Raw genomic sequence first — 19,232 nt, 5'->3', positions numbered from 1 at the left:
CGTCATTCAACTCTATTATCTATCAAGTTTGCATCAACATACAAAATTTATAAATCCTTTTATACTATTTCCTTCCGCATCATCTTATGCCTCTTCCTTACTCTTCTCGGTTCTTCTTTTACTAACTTATCACACTTTCTCTATGTTGTGGTAATGTGTAATAAATAAATAAATAACTGGAATACATAGTTTCAGAATACCATACAAATTCTTACAAGTAATGCTTAATGCTATAAACAAATATAATAATACAGAATTTTTTTTTTTCTTCTTTGATAGGTTACAGACATGAAATAGATGAAGAAACATGTTTTGTTAGTTAATTTCAGGACACCTTGTTTCAGTTTTCACAAATTATCCTTTACAAATTTGTAAATGTAATTTTGAAGAACATCAAAGCGCCTTTGATATTTTCTTACCTAGGTATTTTGCACTAAATAAAGTCCAAAGGCTCGCGGTACAGAGTGACCTACCAAAATAGAGTACCAGTCCATCTCTAGAGTATGTTATTCCTGTGCTGTGATAAATGATATCGCCTCCTTTACTCATAACAGACCCAGATTTTTCAGCTGCTGAACATGCTCAGGCGGAAGTGGCGGAGGAGACCAATCAGATCCCGTCATCTCACCATCGACATCCTCTACAACATATTCCTAACAAAGCAGAATGAGTTGAAAAAATAAAATCAAATCAAGCTAATATTTAGGCAAATAAAATTTGCTTACATGTCAAATAGTTAATATATGATGCACCACCCAGTAACAAAGGTTGTGATGTGAAAAACAAAGTGAACCAAAATACCAAATATATGTGCCAATGTGGAAATGTCAACTCCCAAAATACACCAATTTTTAATCAATATCATAAAGTCAAATTTGCAAACAACAGAGTGCAGAAAGATCCTTGGACTTAATGAGATTAGAAGCCAACAGGTTAGACACTCACTTTTGTGAGCATCCTCTTTGCAAGTATGTGATAATGCCGTTGCCAAATTCGCTGTCCAACCATAGTAGCTACTAAAACACTATAGAATATGCCTATCACCGTAAATAGTCCCAGAACAATCAAAGCCATTATAAATAACAATGGTAGCCCTGCTTCACCAGCACCTCCCAAGCAACCACATTCACCAGCAGCACTTGCACAACTTTCAAAGCAAGTGGTACAGTCAGTCCACATACAAAGAGTGCCAGGTAAATGGCAGTCTGCACACATTCTGCAAATAAGAAAACCAACCCAAATTATAACCAATTTGACTGGCTGAATCCGATAACCACAGCTTAGTGAGATGAAAGATGAAGAGATGCGTTCGTCAAATATCCAGGCAAACCATTTACAATTTGTTTTATTATTGGCCTAATAATCCAGTACAAGACAGCACAAAGGCAACTTGGGTAAAGTATCATCATAAAATTACAACACACAAGGAGGTGAAAGAAAGCTGGCTAAATTTAGGCAGAAGAATTGGTTGCTTAAAGCAAGATACGAGGAGATGAAAGTGCTAGCTTTTAAAGGCAGGTTTCAAAATTACTAGAAAGGCTGTCCCTCCTTTCCTCTGCTTAAACAGGTTACAAAATAGACAAGCAAAAATGAGAAAAACCTCAATTCAAATCATAGGGGCTCTAAACGTTACAATATATGAATGACAGTCATCATAGTGTTCATGTTAACAAGGAAAACAGAATATGCAAAAGGCTTTTTTTAATTTCAAGCTCAGAAAAGGAGGGAGAGGTTAAATGCAGTTCCTTTTATGAGCAGAGAAGAGGTAATATGAGTTTCACAGTAAGAACAATTCAAATAATGATTTAAAATCCTTCAACCCTTAAGAACTCCTTTCAAATTCCTCATTCCTTCCATGGAGCATGCAGAGACAATGAGGAACTATATCACTCTCTCAAAGTATTATGATAAACATAGCTTACAAGAGAAAAGGGAAAGAGAGGGAAGAGAAGGGGGGACATGGAAAGGAGAGAGGAAACAGTTTAATTGCTCCAAAAATCAACAAGCCACAAGAAAAGAACAAAATAATTCATATCATTCTCAGCTCCTGTAAAAATCAAACCACTAGCAAGAACTAAAAAATCTGCATCAGCTTCCAAAATAACAAATAGTATAGTTATTATACCCAGGCTGACAGCAACAAAGACATAATTCTCGGCAAGGCTGCGCCAAATCATTGCGAACTCTTCGATCATAACAAGTAATGAAGCACCCAGACAGCCCCAGCAAAGCAAAAAACAATAGTGCACCTGTACAACACATACATATAAAGATGCCATCCACATATTCTAGCAAACAATTATAACAGAAAACATGAATACGCAAAATTCAGAAATGGCTAACACTGTTTTATCTTCATATAGATTATAAACTTCAATGACAAATTTCTAAATCAGCAAGCAACATATGAGGCCCAAACCACTGATCAAATAAAACCCAAGAACAGCTTTAACATCAACTTAGAAACAGCACAAATATCCAACCAAAAAATAATAAATTGTTGCAGTTAGATCAAGGTGAGAACAAATGGAGTACAGACAGAATGCTATGCGGCAATAAAGTTTATGTTAGGCTGAAAGGTAAATTCCATATAAGATACTGATAAAATTAAGCCAGCTATACTGTTTAATTGAGTATTTGGCAGTAGAAAAAATAACATCCATAAAATTAGTATAGCTAAAAAAAAAAAATCTAAGGTGGATTTGAGAAAATACAAGGACCAAAACAGGAAAAAAGTGCATTTATAGAAAGGCAGATGTGTCACCACTTCAAGAAAAGAAAGGTAGCACTACTGGAGTACAAGTTGAGTTGCAGTCTATCTGAAATAGTTTAGCCATATCTGACATAGATATGTGGATGCTTTAGGGAAAAGTTGAACTCTAGCGGTACATGAATTAGTGAGAACCAGACCAGGCCATCCGAATTAGACATATAACTGGACCAGAACCAGCCTGATGAAGCCCGGGACCGGAATCAGTCAATGGTTCATGGGCCCAAAGCAGACCAAATTCGTCTTGAACCTTGAACCAGACTGGAACCGACAGTTCAGCACATTAGTCCGGGTTAGACACATAACTGGACCGGAACCAACCTAACCAAGCCTGGGAGTGGAATCAGTCAATGGTTCATGGGCCCAAACATAGTTATTAAAGGCATGCTTCAAGCACGCCTCAAGCTTTAGGCTCACCAAGCTCCAGCCCTAGCACCTCTAGTCCTCTAAAGGAGAAAGGCGGGCGACATTCACCAAGCTCTCGCCTTTTGCGCCTTATGTGTCTAGGCATGCACCTTGCTCCAGGCACAAGGCTCTAGAAAGGCACACCTTTTTTTATTTCCACATTCGACAAGTACTTCCATTGACAAAAAGCACTAGCACTCAACTCGAAATTTATCAATCTATTGGTTTTCGAAATTAGTATCGCTGGTGATAACTAATCACCAAAATCTCATCAAACTAACACACTGAGAATCACAAACCTCCCATATTTTCATTTTCTACACTACTACTCATTATCTTTTCAAAAAAAAAAAAAAATTACATCCACACCTCTTTCAAGATCTATGCCAATCTAACTTGAGAGCTAAATAATACTCCTTTAGTTCTTAAAGATGAGGGAGATGATGAAGATATTGATTTTGAAAATGAGTATTAAGAGGATGAAGATGTAGAAGATTATGATGCTATTCTTGAAGAGTAGTTATTTTATAATTACTTCACTTTAGTTATAAAACATTAAAAGACTATTCAAGTTTTAATATATTAGTATTTGAATGCTTATTAGTTATTAGTATTTTTAGTTTTATGTTATTTGAAGTTTGATGGTATATTCACATTTATTTGACTTTTTTTTTTTTTTGCGCCTCGCGCCTTGAGCCTTTAATAACTATGGGCCCAAAGCAGACAGAATTCATCTTGAAGCTTGAACTGGACTAGAACCAATAGTTCAGCACATTAGTCCAGTTTGAACCACTTCTTTCTTTGGAAAAAGAGGAAAATTTTCAACTGTTGGATTGCATCAAGCCAGAACCGTTTTCGGAATGGCCCCATAATGTGGAAGTTCAGGGCCTTCCAAGCCACGGCCCAAAACCAGACCATGACCAGTTCAAGAGAGGGAAGGAAAAAAGGATGTGGCCTTCCTTTCATGAATAAATAAATTGGGGTTGCAAACTCTATGAAGGGTCTTGAAGACATGTAGCAGACAATTACCAAAAAGTAAATCAGCAAGGCATCCTCCATTGTTCTAGAGAACCAAGAAGCCAGAAAAGCATAAAAAAAAAATTCAGGCAGAATAAAGATCTGCTCTTGTCTTGATTATCAAGACTAGCATGTACAAAATTTTCTTCTAGCAAGCATGAGCAACAAAACAAAGGTAATGGCTTGCACAAAGGTTCACTTTCTTTTCTACTATGATTTAGTAAATGCACAACCTTCCACTTTACTTCTCACCTTCAATCTTGGAGTCTCCCACTATCACAATTTTATGGACAATAGTTTTTAGTCTGGCCAAACTGAAGGTATTCCTTGTGCTACTTGCTATATTTCATTGCATAAAGGCCTATTGACTAAAAAACACCTAATTTTTTCACATTTTTCAATTTTTACAAAACCTTTTAATTTTGGCTTTTTTTTCTCTAATTTAAGAAACTGGTTTCAACTTTAAACAACTTGTAAAAATGAAATAAAAAAAATATATATTCTATTACTAATTGAGATATAAAAAATAAAATGTTGAAATATTTTCTCCCCTTTCCTATGCATCTCTCCCTCCCACCCATCCTTCCCCCTCCTTTCCCTTTCTCCAATGGAAAACTAATAAAATGCTCATAAATTTGCCCAAATGCAAGCTATTCTTTCTGATAGAAGAAAACCATCATTAATTTTGTGAAAAAATCCAACCTAAGAGCAATTAACTACTTACTAAGATGCCATTTCTTCCTCTTCTTTATCTCCATTTAAACATCATGAAATTTGCATAAAAAATACAATTTTTTGCCACCCTATCTTTCTCATTAGATCAAATGATTAGCACTCGATTTTGAAAGTGGTGATGAACCATTACAGCTTTTTTCCTCAGTTGCAGCTGCTTTCAGGAATTGTGTAAATCTTGCTTATGGATATGTCCATATTGCAGTGCTGGTTTAGCTTTGTGTACAGATATTTACTCAAAATTCCAATTAGACAGAGGAGAGCATTATTCAGCTGAAACTGAATTACCAAATAGAACCAATGTTATTAGGTCAATTCATTTTTGTTATTTTAATTTTCAGTTCAGTTCAGTTTTTATTTTTTATTTATTTTAAAAATGGATTTTGGTTATCAGTTGAGTTTTAAAATGTTACAGATGGATGCACCAAATAAACCAATCTGTTTTTACATCAGCTCTAAATGCACCATTTTGAAGTTTTTATTCTTCATAGCCCTCAAGCCTCACTATTAAGATCTGTCATCCTATTCCTTTTCTACCCCTAATATCCTAAAATTTCTCAAGCTTCCTTTAAAAACCTGCCTCGACTTTACCCTTTTCCATCTTTAATCTCTTTTTCTTGGCCAAATTGAATGGGCCTTTATCCTTCACTTTTTCATTATCACGGATTTCGGATATCTTTCGGACATCATTTGTATTGAATGTATAATTTCAAGCTTTTGTTTGCTGGGAATTTTGAGGGTTATAAGGTAATATTACAATCCCTCTCTCTCTATGTGTGTGAGTGTGTGTGAGTGTGTGTGTGTGTGTGTGTGTTGCTAGAATAATCAAATGGGTTGTTTCATCACTGAGTTTTAACTACTTTATGTTAAATTGTCGTGGCGGCCATAGGTATTAAGTTCAATTGAGGTAAAGAAAGAAACTTGAGCATAAAATTGTTGTTTAAATTTCAACCTTCATCGCTATTTCATGGCCAAAATAACTGATGAAACAAAAATTATTAGTTAAGTTCAGTGTAATTTGGCTACAAACCAACTGAACCCACTGATTACTCACCCCTGGTTATATAAAATGTTAAATATTTGGACTCACATTTGAGTGCAGTTTTAGCTGGAGAAAGGGAAAGGGTAGAGAGGGGGGACAGGGATGGATGGGGAGAGAGAGAGAGAGAGAGAGAGAGAGAGAGAGAGAGAGATAGAGGAAGAGCCGGGGGTGGGGGTGGGGTTGTTGGGTGGGGGGTGGGGGGAGGATGCAAGTTGCATTATGAATTCAACTTAACTGTTTTTGAATAGCACGAACTCAGAGGAAACAGTAGGAAGAAAACAAAATAAAGAGTAGCAGAGGAGAAAACACAGAATTCTACAGAGGAAATGTTACTAAGATTCATCAATGCACAGTTGCTCACTTGCAATATGGTCCGTCCACTCTGTATATTGACAATGAAACTAGCCCTAGCTAACAGATTTTCTAATGCATTTGATAAATGGACTTTATATTGGGACATTTTCCTTGCATCAAGTCCTACCACCAAAGAACCCGTGTCTTCAAAGGTGGCATTAAGCTATTGCTGCAAGTCACTTGTGTGCTTTTAACTCCTTGCAACTACTGTAATTATAAGATTGTAGTGCAAAGGAAAATTATCAGAATCTGGTAACGCTAAAGCAGCTACCACTGACATTCTTAGAACTATTACTATCAAGAATGAAAGCTACAGATTCTTGATTACAGCTCATTATCCTTGATAATATTTTTCCTTTGCGATGGTCTATAAGCATGGAAGGGATAGATCCTTGAATCATGGAGACTTAACCAAATTCAATCACCTCCAAGAAATTTCCAGCCTCTTATCTGTGTTACCATCAAATCTTTCCACATATCTCGGACACCAAAACTTTTAGTTTCTTTCTTAGAATCTATTTAGTTCATCTCACATCCAAAAGAGCCCAAAACCAATTCACAAAAAAGGGTTCCCCCCTCCTTTCCATCTCAGACCTCAATTTATCTTCAGTGGACTTTTTTTTTTTTTTTTGACATTAGGCCTTTACTTTAATGCAGAGCTTCTAACTCTACATTTCCAATTCATGAAGTTTTTAAACATCCTAATAAAATTCATGGAGTTTATTATAATTTGAAAGGCTTAAAATCAATTTTCTACAAATTTCTGACTGCATTTTAAATAATGGAATTTCCAACTCTGATAATCAATTCTTTACAGTTTGCAACTCCACAATTCAAATTCAAACCACAAAATTGTTGCACCTTTCTGTGGTATGACAATTATTTTGGGATGTTACATATAAAAATGTAATGAAATTCATGTGAAACACTAAGGCATTTTGCTGCAACATTAAAAGTGACAATATCATCAAAAGATCCATGTGGACAACTCTCTTTACTGACAAGGCCAGTAACATTTAAAAATATGGTGAACAGTGCCAACAACCACAGGTATGCATGGAAAAGCGTTATGATAACCATTAGTTCAGGTTCTTAAGATTTACCACATATGTAATAGAAACTAAGCTCATTATCCAAGCCCCATGCATGTCGAAGCCAGGAATGCTGATAACTATCAATTAAATACACCAAATATGCAAGTGAAGCAATAACCTGCACAAACAACAATTTTTTGAAATAAAAAAGGGGGAAAAAGGGCAGATGGGGTAAGGAAACAATATAGCAAGTAAACTAAACTGGATAAAATAAAAAAAAAAATTAGGGAATTGATGACTTACAAGCTGAACGGCTAGAAATATAAACACTATGTCTCTAGTCACAAAGAACCGAAATTTCAGAGTTCGCCATTTCCTATCAGCAGCAACATGAACTCTCAAATGGTAAGGGGCCTTGCAGGTTGTGCAATGAGCAAATGCAAACCCTTCCTACAAAAAATAAAAGAGAAATAATTGCCAAAAATAAGGAACAATTGAGATCAGGACATAATTAAATAGCTCCACTATCAAAGTAAATGTGCATGCATGTCAAAAGATCCAACACCTTGTGCAAAAGCTTAAACTTTTTTTCTTCATTAATCATCAGCTGTCTATAAAAACTTGAAAAGAAAACTACAGAAAGCGAATGGCTACAAGCAAAACAAGATAGTCCTACAAACATATCCAAAACAATCTACAAAGTACAGACTGCCTCCAGAGAGCCAAATTTAAAAGTGTATAAACAATGACACATGCAATCAGCATGTGAAGTGGAGGACCAACAGTGTACCCGTATCAAGAAAGAATAGGACGTCTACTTTAAAGCAAGTTCAGACTGCCAAGACATCAAGTAAATTAGTAAATCAGAATTAATGCATTTTACATGAACATAGCATATATTGCACAGCAAACATAAGGGATGCAACATTGAAGTACACAAACACATTTGAATGCAATTGCCTCTTACACAAAAACATTCTGCTTCAAGTATTACCAAAGAAGATGGCATTAAATAGAAAACATTTTGACAATTCTACAACATAGACCTATAAGTACATGCTCCAGGACATCTCAACACCATTTGACTGATCACTGGCCTCTCAAAAGGGCTTCAGTTGGATGACTCAGATCACAAGCATACTTACATCACAAAATGCAGCTGCATGGAATGCAAGCAACAGTGGATCATCTGTAACATGGTACACCTATATCACTAAGCTCATACAAGAACTGATAATTACTAATTTAGCAATCATGATAAAGAGAAAGAAGATGGCATTCATACCCTAACAGCCCGCCAATGGTCCAAGCATTCCCGATGCACATACTTTGATGTTCCTTTGCATTTGCATGGTGCAATAAAATCCCTACCTAAGCAGGGAAAGGTATGAAATAAATGGGGTCAGCCAAAAATGTCCAACTGAACTCAAAAATACAAAGCCTATTAATAGAGCATGTAAAACAAAATTACAAAAGAAAAGCTATGAAAAGTGTTGGTATTCTGTAGACAAAAGCTCTAATGCACCAAGTAACTGAGACACATGAATATTCATAATCAAATCCTTGGCAGTCAGATACAAGTTAGAAAAGATTATCTTGGTTAACAACGTTTCTACATTTCAACAGGGGAAAAAAACCGCATAATTGAAGACTCAAATTAATGCTTATGTCTAAAAATGAAACCTAATAACCAAAAGAGAAATGACAAACAAAATGGCCAAAGCTTCAGACACAAGTGACATCACTCTAAATTCCCAACTATTGCAGCCGCCTATAGCTCAGATAACAATGATGATACTAATAAATCAGTTTCTTTTTTTTTTAAAGAAAAAAAAAAAAGAAAGCCCAAAAACCTCCGCTGATGAAAGCTTAAAAAGAACAACTTTAAAAAAACTAATAATAAAAAACTTGCCACATTTTCAACAATCCAGGGAAAAACACAGAGAAGATGCATCCAAACGTAGGAATACAAATTCAAAGATGTTATACAGTTATACTTCGTCCGATTACCCCAAACTAAACATCAAACAAAAAAGAAAGCAGTAATACAGAAAAATGACATGAAGGCGTTAGAAATCGTGAAACCTAAGCAATGAATATAAGAGGTGGAGGGAGGAGAAACATTACCGTCGGTTTCAAGGCAAATTCGACACTGAATTTGGTCGCCGGGGCCGGCCTCGAGGTCGATCTCGTTGGGGTCGGCGATCGGAGAGGGAGGGACCAGAGGAGAAGAATCAGAATCATCAGCCATAGGAAATTGAGGCAGAGGATTAATTAAAATTACTAACAAATTAGATTGAGAATTTTAAAATTTTCATTAATGGATGTTAAATTAATGAAAACCCCTGAATTTTGACTTCCTCTTTGAGTGGAGGAGCCAATTTTCTTCCAGTGTTTTTCAGTTTGAGCAGTGGAAATGGAAAGCGTCAGAGCGTGGAAGAAAAAAGAAGAATAGAGAAAATTAAGTAATTGCCTTGCCAGTGGTAGAATAATGTCCACGTCTTTTTATTTATTTACTGTTTTATCCCTTCTCCTTTCCTCACTTCAACTCAAGTTCAACTATGCCTGACGAGGACTCGTTATATATGTATACTGTGTATGGTTTAATATGTAATTCAAATAAATATTTTTTAATTAATTTATTAAATGAATTATAGTTTCTATAATTACTTTTAAAATATAATAATTATTTTATTTATAAAAATAATTTAAACATTATAAAATTTTTATATTTTATTTTATAAATTTATGAAAAGTGATATTTATTTTTTAATACTTTATAAAAATATATTAAATTAATGAAAATAATATTATTTTCAATAATATATAAATAGAATATTTTTTATAATTAATATAATAAAAATTATTTTAAATTAACAATAATGAATTGAATTATTTTAATTTAATAATAATAAAAACATATAAAATTATTATTAATTATAAATAATATTTTATTATATTATTTTTAAAAATATTATATCTTTGTATTTTTGCAAAATGTTAAAATTATTTTTCTATTAGTATGATAATTTTTTGTAATTGCTTTATATAAATTTATGGTATAAAATGTAAAAATTTTATAAAAATTAAATTTTTTGTAACACCCCAAAATTTTAAATTTTATGAGCATTTTTGGTATTTTAATTTTATTTAAATTTTAGGAATTTTTTTGAGATTTTTCGGATTTTAAAAATCGGGTTCGATTTTTCGAAAATATAAACTTTGATGAATTTTAAAAATTAATTTAAAGACCACGTGGTAAAACTAAAAATATATTTGGAGTCTACGTATTTTTCTGAGTTTTCTGAAATTTTTTCGGAATTTTTGGACCTCGTTTTCGATCCCGAGGCAAAGTAAAAATTCAAAATTTTGTATTGTGAATCGAACCGGCCGAATCGAACCGGACCGGATCGGACCGGTCTTCTTCTCTTTTTCTTCCTCCCGCGCGCGACATTCCCTCTTCCTTCTCTCTCTCTTTTCTCTCTCCTCCCTCCCCTGGCCACACCAACCCCAGTACCAGGCGCCACCACCGCCAATGTGCATTGCCCGAGCAATGGAACCGCCCGGGAATCCCCTCCCTCGCGCGCGCGGCGTTTCGTCTTCTCCGGCCAAAATCCGGCCGATCCGGCCACCAATTGGACCGGGTCTTATGTCTAAAATCATCTACTCGGCGAGAGCTTTCCATAGACACCAAGAACGCCGAAATCCATCGAGCGGTTTGTCCGATTTTTGCTCGGGAAGATTTTAGCCCATTTCGACTTTTGGGCTAGATTTCTCGAAAACCGTAAATCCCACGAGAAAACCGAGGGTACCAGCACGCTCCACTCGTCGAGAGCTTCGTGGCGACATAAATTTCAAATTTTTCCGACACCGTTTTTCGGTGGGTCCCACGAAACTTCGTAGTATTTTTCCAAGCATTTAATGAGCTTAGAAAATTCTGAAAAATTTATGTACTAACCCCCGTGTTATGGGCTTCGTGTAGGTATCCTCGATTCGCGAAAATTCGACAGTCGACCGGTTCATAAATTCCTACTGCATGCACCCATTACCGGAAAAGTCTCCGAATTGGACCGAGGTTTTGGCTAGCCCCCCATTGTCAGACGTCCCGAGCGCGTTCCCGAAGTCGGAATTGGCAAAGGTAAACCCGAACCTTGCTTTTTCGCAATTTTCTAGTGCTTAAATAGGATTAAAAATCCATAAAATATTCGTGGTAGCTTAGAAAATTATGATTCTTTTTGCAATAGCTTAATAATATTGCTAAGGACCGCGGGGCAAAGTTTTAGAATTTTTAGAGCTTATTTGGGCAGTTTTTGCAGGTTGGGTAGGTCCTAGGTATAGGAGAGACTCTGCCGGATTTTCGGCACGACTTAGGACGTATTGGTCTTTTTCTTTGTTTGTATTGAGTCAAATTTATTAAATGATTGTAATAAAATTGTTAGGTGAGCCGGATGCCTTTCTTCCTCCGCCCACCGCCAAAGTGATTGTCACAAGTCCTGTGAGTAAAATATTAATTTTAATTGTAATTTCGATATTATTATATGTTCAGATGCCCATGCATCACTTATATGCATATAATTATGTAGATAAACTCAAGGAACGATTAATGTTGCATTGATAATCATAAAGTGCCATGAATGTTGTTGCGGTAATTTGGAGCAGCAGCGCGTGCGTTGGCGTGCGTGTGATGTGGTGTGGACTATGGATAGGACGTAGTCACGCTTGAGTTCTTCACGGGACCCGATCCTTCGAGGGGTAGTCACGGCTTGAGTTCTTCACCGACCTCGATTTGGTTATTAAGTGGAAGTCCGAGCCGAGTTCTTTGGTCGACACCAAAGTTGGATTTAAGAGAGTCAGATAGGGATCACTCCCATATATTATGATTGATGCTACAGGGTGCGTGAGTGCTCCAAATTACCTTTTTGATGCTATGATGTGAAATTATTGCTGATGTTGCATTTCATTCCACAGGTTGCATTAGTTTTAGATAGTTATAGAGATTATGGTTAAAATTGATATTTTACTCTCTGAGTCGAACGCTCACTCCTGTTCAAAAATTTTTACAGGCCACAGGAGGATATTTTATTCTGGGTTAACCTGCTTTTCTACTTCGCAGGTTGTTTATCAATATTTGTGTAATTTTATTTACTCCTATAATATTCGCATGGGTTAGCAGTAATTATTTGAATTTGGTCTGTAATATTATTATCATGTTGGACCTGTAAACTTAATATTCTATGTCTGTTTGATGGATTAGATGAGGGAGCTGAGCTCCCATTTCTTTTATGATGCTATGAGTATGTGGAGGGTGAGCTGAGCTCCCCAATTGAGTATTATTATGTTTACAGGTCGGGTGAGTCGAAAACTCCCCGTTGGGAAGTCCATTTTATGGCTGGACTCTGTCCGTTTGTTTTCTTGAATTTGGGTCCAAATGGGCCTTAGAGTTGGGTTAATGAACAGTTAGGCTTACTACGGGCCTCGGGGGCTTTAGGCTGGCCCAGGTCCTAGTGCCGGTCCGGCCCATAGGTTGGGTCGTGACAAATGTGGTATCAGAGCTTAGGCTCCAGATTCTTAGGGAATGTTGTCTAAAGTGTTGGGAAGAGTCTACTAGGAGTCACATGCGGAAAAATAGGGTCCATATTCGTCTTGCATTGTCATCTTTGCTTCTAGTTTCTGCTTCAAATAATTATGTGTAAATATGAGTATATAGAACTGTATAATGTGCAGTTTTGAATTTTGTGGGCTAATGCTGCTGAATTTCAGGAAAATGCGTAGAAGCAGGAGAGCTGCCACTGCACCAGAACCAGATGTGCCTGACGAGGTGTCGGCACAGGATGAGGCGCCTGCCCCGAGGAGGCGGGGTAGGAGGCCTAGAGCTGCTCAAGTAGAGGAGCAGCCACCCCCAGTACAGGATCAAGCCTTTATGGCACAGGGTCCCATGGACCCCATGGCAGCTACTCTAGCTGGTCTGCAGAGAACCATCGACATGATGGCGCAGTATATGGTCCACCCTCCACAGCAGCAGCAGTCCACCGCACCAAGAGGGGAACCTTACAAACAGATCATAAATTTCAAGAAGTTGGTGCCTGGTACTTATGATGTGTCAGACGATGCATATCGGTTTTTGGATTCCTGCAGACAGGCAGGAACAGAATTACAGTTGACTGATAGAAGACTGATAGAGTGTATGCAGCATGTCATGGGGCCTATGCCTAGACAATGGATGAATGACTACGTGTTACCCCGGATGGAGGGCTTGACATGGGCTCAGTTTGTGGAACTTTTTATCAATCGGTTTGTGCCAGAAAGCTTCAGAGATCAGAAGCAGTGGGCCTTTGAGGCCTTAAGACAGAATGGCAGGTCTGTAGATGAATATGCTACAGAATTTCTGGAATTGAGCAGATATGCCCCTACAGCAGTATCTACAGAGACTATGAAGGTGAAAAGATTCCTAAAGGGGCTTGACAGGAGGTATGCAAACCTGGCCATGATGTCTGATCAGTCTTTTGACGTGGTAGTTGATCGAGCCAGACAGATAGAGATTAGCTATGCTGTGGATGACAGCGGAAGAGCAAAGAAAAACAGAGCAGAGGGTTCTACCGGTGTTCCCCAAATGGGTACTCCGGATAGTGGTGGCCAGAGTAATTACAGAGGAAAGAGTAGGAACAAGAGAAGTGGTTTTAGACACAAACCACGAGGATTCAGACCAGGGTACGGATCCAGCAGTGGTCACAGTTCGGGGTACAGCAGTTCTGGGTCTGGTTCAGGATCCTCTTTGGCACCGTGTGCACAGTGTGGAAGAGGACATTCAGGACCTTGTTTGATGGGGTCGAGTATGCTTGTGTGTGGCCAACCAGGTCACTTTGCTAGGGAATGCCCCATGTTCAGCGAGCCACAGATGGGGTCACAGGGTTCTGTTGCAAATGTTCCTCGCCAGTTGTATCCGGGTACTTCCAACATGGCAGTGATGGCCTACAACAGGCCGAGGACAAGGGGGACGTGGATTTGGAGGCGGTCAGAGGTAGAAGTCGAGATCAAGGTTCTCGCTACTCGGGGTAGGGGTCAAGCTCGGTTTTCACCCCGACCCACCAGATGCTCGAGCTTCCAATGCGCTTGTGGCGGTATTCTTCCGTCCATTCTTATGAGGCTCGTGTTTTGATAGATCCGGTGCTACGCACTCATTTGTCTCCCCGTGTTTGCCATGAGGTTGGGTAGAAACCTTACAACTTTAGAGTGCCCTTTGTCAAGAGCTACCCCACTTAGTGACAACATAGATGTAGATATGGTTTTTCCGGTAGCCCAGGTGGTAGTGGATGGAAAATCCTCCCACAGACTTAGTTCCTCTACCAAGAATGGATTTTGATGTAATCACGGGATGGATTGGTTGTCAACTCACTATGCCACTTTAGACCGCAGAACAAAAGGTGTATTTCCACATACCGGTGTGGAAGAGTTTAGCTTTGATGGTGACAGAGCGTGGCTCCATATAATTTGGTGTCGCAATTAGTGCCGTAAAAATGTTGAGGCGTGGATGCCAAGGGTATTTGGCATTGGTGAGAGATACATCTCAGAAGGTGTCGGCATGGAAAATGTTCTGTTGTCGAGAATTTATGGATGTCTTCCTGCAGGAGCTTCGTGGTTGCCACCAGAAGGGAAATAGAGTTTTGCATTGATGTTGTGCCGGTACAAACCCCATATCAATGCCACCTTACGAGGATGGCACCAAAGACAATTGAAAGAGCTGAAGGAGTAACTACAGGAGCTTTTGGACAAGGGTTTCATACGCCCGAGCACTTCACCCTGGGGCGCTCCTGTGCTATTTGTAAGAAAGAAAGATGGGTCATTGAGGTTGTGTATTGACTACGCATACCGAACAAGGTGATCGTGAAGAACAAGTATCCACTTCCTCGGATCGATGATTTGTTTGATCACTCAAGGAGCTAGATTCTTTTCCAAGATAGACTGCGATCAAAGCTACCATCAGTTGAGAATCAGGAATGAGGAAGTGTCCAAAACGGCTTTCAGGACAAGATATGGTCATTATGAGTTCTTGGTGATGTCTTTTGGACTCACTAATGCACCAGCAGCCTTCATGGACTTGATGAACAGGGTGTTCAAGCCATTTTTGGACCGGTTTGTCATCGTATTCATAGATGACATTCTGGTATACTCTCGGACCGAGGAAGAACACGTGTGGCACTTGAGGATGGTGTTGTAGACGTTGAGGGAGCACCAGCTATATGCCAAATTTTCAAAATGTGAATTTTGGCTAGAAAGCATCTCATTCTTGGGACACGTGGTTTCTAGTGACGGCATTCAAGTGGATCCCAAGAAAATTGAAGCTGTAACTGATTGGCTTAGGCCTACAACAGTCACTGAGGTGCGAAGTTTTCTGGGTTTAGCTGGCTACTATAGGCATTTTGTACAAGATTTCTCCAGGATAGTGGCTCCCCTAACTAAGTTGACCAGGAAGAATGTTCCATTCATTTGGACAGATGACTGTGAGGTGAGTTTCCAGAAGCTTAAGGAGTGTCTAACCACTGCCCCTGTGTTGACACTACCTGTGAGTGGTGAAGGATACACCGTGTATTGTGACGCCTCCAGAGTTGGCCTAGGGTGTGTTTTGATGCAGAATGGAAAGGTAGTGGCTTATGCTTCAAGGCAGCTGAAGAGGCATGAGCAGAACTACCCCACCCATGATTTGGAAATGGCGGCTGTAATCTTTGCACTAAAGATCTGGAGACACTATCTGTATGGTGAAGTGTGCGAGATATACACCGACCACAAGAGCTTGAAGTACATCTTCCAACAGAGGGATTTAAACTTGAGACAGAGGAGATGGATGGAGCTTCTGAAAGACTATGATTGCACCATCCAGTACCACCCTGGAAAGGCCAATGTTGTGGCAGATGCCTTGAGCAGAAAATCTTCCGCGCTTTAGGCACATTTCGAGAGAAGAGACCATTGATTCAGGAGGTACATGAGTTGATGGATCAAGGTTTAATCCTAGATCCTTCAGATGAGGGGGTATTGTTGGCTCACTTTTCAGTGAGGCCAGACTTGAGGGACAGAGTTAGAGTTTCCCAGCACAGAGACCAACAACTGATGAAGATTATAGAAAGAGTACAGCAAGGTGAAGGTGGTGAGTTTGGATTTGCCAATGATGGCGCCCTAGTGCAAGGTTCTAGGATATGTGTGCCCGATGTGGACAACCTCAGGAATGAAATCATGCGAGAGGCACACTACACACTGTACAGTGTCCACCTAGGTTCCACCAAGATGTACCATGATGTGAAAGATAGCTACTGGTGGAATGGTATGAAGAGAGACATAGCAGACTTTGTGTCCAAGTGCTTGACTTGTTAGAAGGTGAAGTTTGAACACCAGAGACCGTCAGGGAAGCTGCAAGGGCTCCCTATCCCAGAATGGAAGTGGGAAATGATTACTATGGATTTTGTGACTGGATTGCCTCGTACCACGCGAGGATATGATTCGATATGGGTAATTGTAGACCGTCTAACCAAATCAGCTCACTTCTTGCCTGTGAAGACTACATATTCTGTGGCACAGTACGCCCGACTCTACATTCGAGAAATCGTCAGATTGCATGGAGTTCCAGCTTCCATAATATCTGACAGAGGGGCCCAGTTCACTTCTCGGTTTTAGAGAAAGTTGCAGGAGGTACTTGGCACACAGTTGAACTTCAGTACGGCTTTCCACCCTCAGACAGACGGACAGTTCGAAAGGACAATCCAAACACTGGAAGACATGCTTCGCATGAGTGTCTTGGATTTTGGAGGTCAATGGGATGAGCAGCTAGCTTTGGTGGAGTTTGCCTACAACAACAGTTATCACTCCAGCATAGGGATGGCACCCTATGAGGCATTATATGGAAGAAAATATAGGTCTCCTCTGTGTTGGACAGAAATGGGGGAAGCGAAGGTGCATGATGTAGACCTAGTGCAGTCCACTTCAGAGGTAGTTCCTTTAATCAGTGAACGATCAAAACTTTTCGGGCAAGGTAAGAGTTATGTAGACCCTGCATGAGGGATGTGGAGTTTGCAGTGGGTGACTATGTATTCCTGAAGGTTTCTCCAATGAAGGGAGTCATGAGATTTGGAAAGAAGGGCAAGTTGGCACCTCGGTATATTGGACCTTTTGAGGTTACTGATAGAGTTGGAGCAGTTGCCTACCGGTTGGAGCTACCACCCAACCTTTCTCACGTTCATCCCGTGTTTCATATCTCCATGCTTAGGAAATACATTCCAGATCCTTCTCATGTACTACAGCCGGATGTGATAGAGCTAAAAGAGAACTTGACATTTGAGGAGCAGCCTGTAGCCATAGTGGACTACCAAGTGAGACAGCTGAGATCCAAACAGATCCCTATGGTTAAGGTTTTGTGGAGGAGTCAGTCAGTGGAAGAGTGCACCTGGGAGTCAGAATGGGACATGCGTAGCAAGTACCCTTATCTGTTCAATGTATAATCATGTGCTTTATTCTGCCTTGTGTAAAATTTGAGGACGAATTTTCTGTAAGGGGGGAAGAATGTAACACCCCAAAATTTTAAATTTTATGAGCATTTTTGGTATTTTAATTTTATTTAAATTTTAGGAATTTTTTTGAGATTTTTCGGATTTTAAAAATTGGGTTCGATTTTCCGAAAATATAAATTTTGATGAATTTTAAAAATTAATTTAAAGACCACGTGGCAAAACTAAAAATATATTTAGAGTCTACGTATTTTTCTGAGTTTTCTGAAATTTTTTTGAAATTTTTGGACCTCGTTTTAGGTCCCGAGGCAGAGTAAAAATTCAAAATTTTGTATTGTGAATCGAACCTGCCGAATCGAACCGGACCGATCGAATCGGACCGGTCTTCTTCTCTTTTTCTTCCTCCCGCGCGCGACATTCCCTCTTCCTTCTCTCTCTCTCTCTTTTCTCTCTCCTCCCCGCCACCCTCGCCACCTCCCACCGACGGCGCCGCCACCCTGCCACCTCCGCCAGCCGGCCGCCGAAACCGCGCGAATCCTCCTCATGTGGCGTTTAGCTTCTCCGGCCAAAATCCGGCCGATCCGGCCACCAATTGGACCGGGTCTTGTGTCTAAAATCATCTACTCGGCGAGAGCTTTCCATAGACACCAAGAACGCCGAAATCCATCGAGCGGTTTGTCCGATTTTTGCTCGGGAAGATTTTAGCCCATTTTGACTTTTGGGCTAGATTTCTCGAAAACCGTGAATCTCACGAGAAAACCGAGGGTACCAGCACGCTCCACTTGTCGAGAGCTTCGCGGGGACATAAATTTCAAATTTTTCCGACACCATTTTTCGGTGGGTCCCACGGAACTTCGCAGTGTTTTTCCGAGTATTTAATGAGCTTAGAAAATTCTGAAAAATTTATGTACTAACCCCCGTGTTATGGGCTTCGTATAGGTATCCTCGATTCATGAAATTCGACAATGATCGTCTCGAAATTCCAAATGCATGCACTACATCGAAAAGTCTCCAAATTGGACCGAGGTTTTGGCTAGCCCCCCATTGTCAGACGTCCCGAGCGCGTTCCCGAAGTCGGAATTGGCAAAGGTAAACCCGAACCTTGCTTTTTCGCAATTTTCTAGTGCTTAAATAGGATTAAAAATCCATAAAATATTCGTGGTAGCTTAGAAAATTATGATTCTTTTTGCAATAGCTTAATAATATTGCTAAGGACCGCGGGGCAAAGTTTTAGAATTTTTAGAGCTTATTTGGGCAGTTTTTGCAGGTTGGGTAGGTCCTAGGTATAGGGGAGACTCTACCGGATTTTCCGCACGACTTAGGACGTATTGGTCTTTTTCTTTATTTGTATTGAGTCAAATTTATTAAATGATTGTAATAAAATTGTC

At 39.3% G+C, this 19,232-nt stretch overlaps 1 protein-coding gene across 1 annotated transcript; it reads right to left on the bottom strand.

Moving 5' to 3' along the window:
* Positions 1 to 197: 197 nt before the first annotated feature.
* On the bottom strand, positions 198 to 9,822 carry LOC110640905 (uncharacterized). Its single transcript, XM_021792448.2, has 7 exons — positions 9,482 to 9,822; positions 8,640 to 8,725; positions 7,658 to 7,804; positions 7,424 to 7,532; positions 2,126 to 2,249; positions 946 to 1,216; positions 198 to 653 (listed from the first exon to the last, which is right to left on the bottom strand). The coding sequence occupies exons 1-7, from the start codon at positions 9,603 to 9,605 to the stop codon at positions 546 to 548; spliced, it is 969 nt and encodes a 322-aa protein (XP_021648140.2). The 5' UTR covers positions 9,606 to 9,822; the 3' UTR covers positions 198 to 545.
* Between the last annotated feature and the right edge of the window lie 9,410 nt (positions 9,823 to 19,232).

Source organism: Hevea brasiliensis, chromosome 10 (genome assembly GCF_030052815.1).
Source record: "Hevea brasiliensis isolate MT/VB/25A 57/8 chromosome 10, ASM3005281v1, whole genome shotgun sequence".
Taxonomy (NCBI): Eukaryota; Viridiplantae; Streptophyta; class Magnoliopsida; order Malpighiales; family Euphorbiaceae; genus Hevea; species Hevea brasiliensis.
Note: the sequence above shows the minus strand (reverse complement) of the source record. Positions and strands in the feature narration are given on the sequence as shown.

Bases quoted from the DNA above. Each gene is read 5' to 3' on its own strand.
- LOC110640905 (XM_021792448.2), bottom strand. From the start codon at position 9,605: ATGGCTGATGATTCTGATTCTTCTCCTCTGGTCCCTCCCTCTCCGATC. The intron at 8,726-9,481 runs GTAATGTTTCTC...TTCCCTGCTTAG, and splicing joins AATTTGCCTTGAAACCGACG to GTAGGGATTTTATTGCACCA. The intron at 7,805-8,639 runs GTATGAATGCCA...TATTTTTTGTAG, and splicing joins ACCATTGGCGGGCTGTTAGG to GAAGGGTTTGCATTTGCTCA.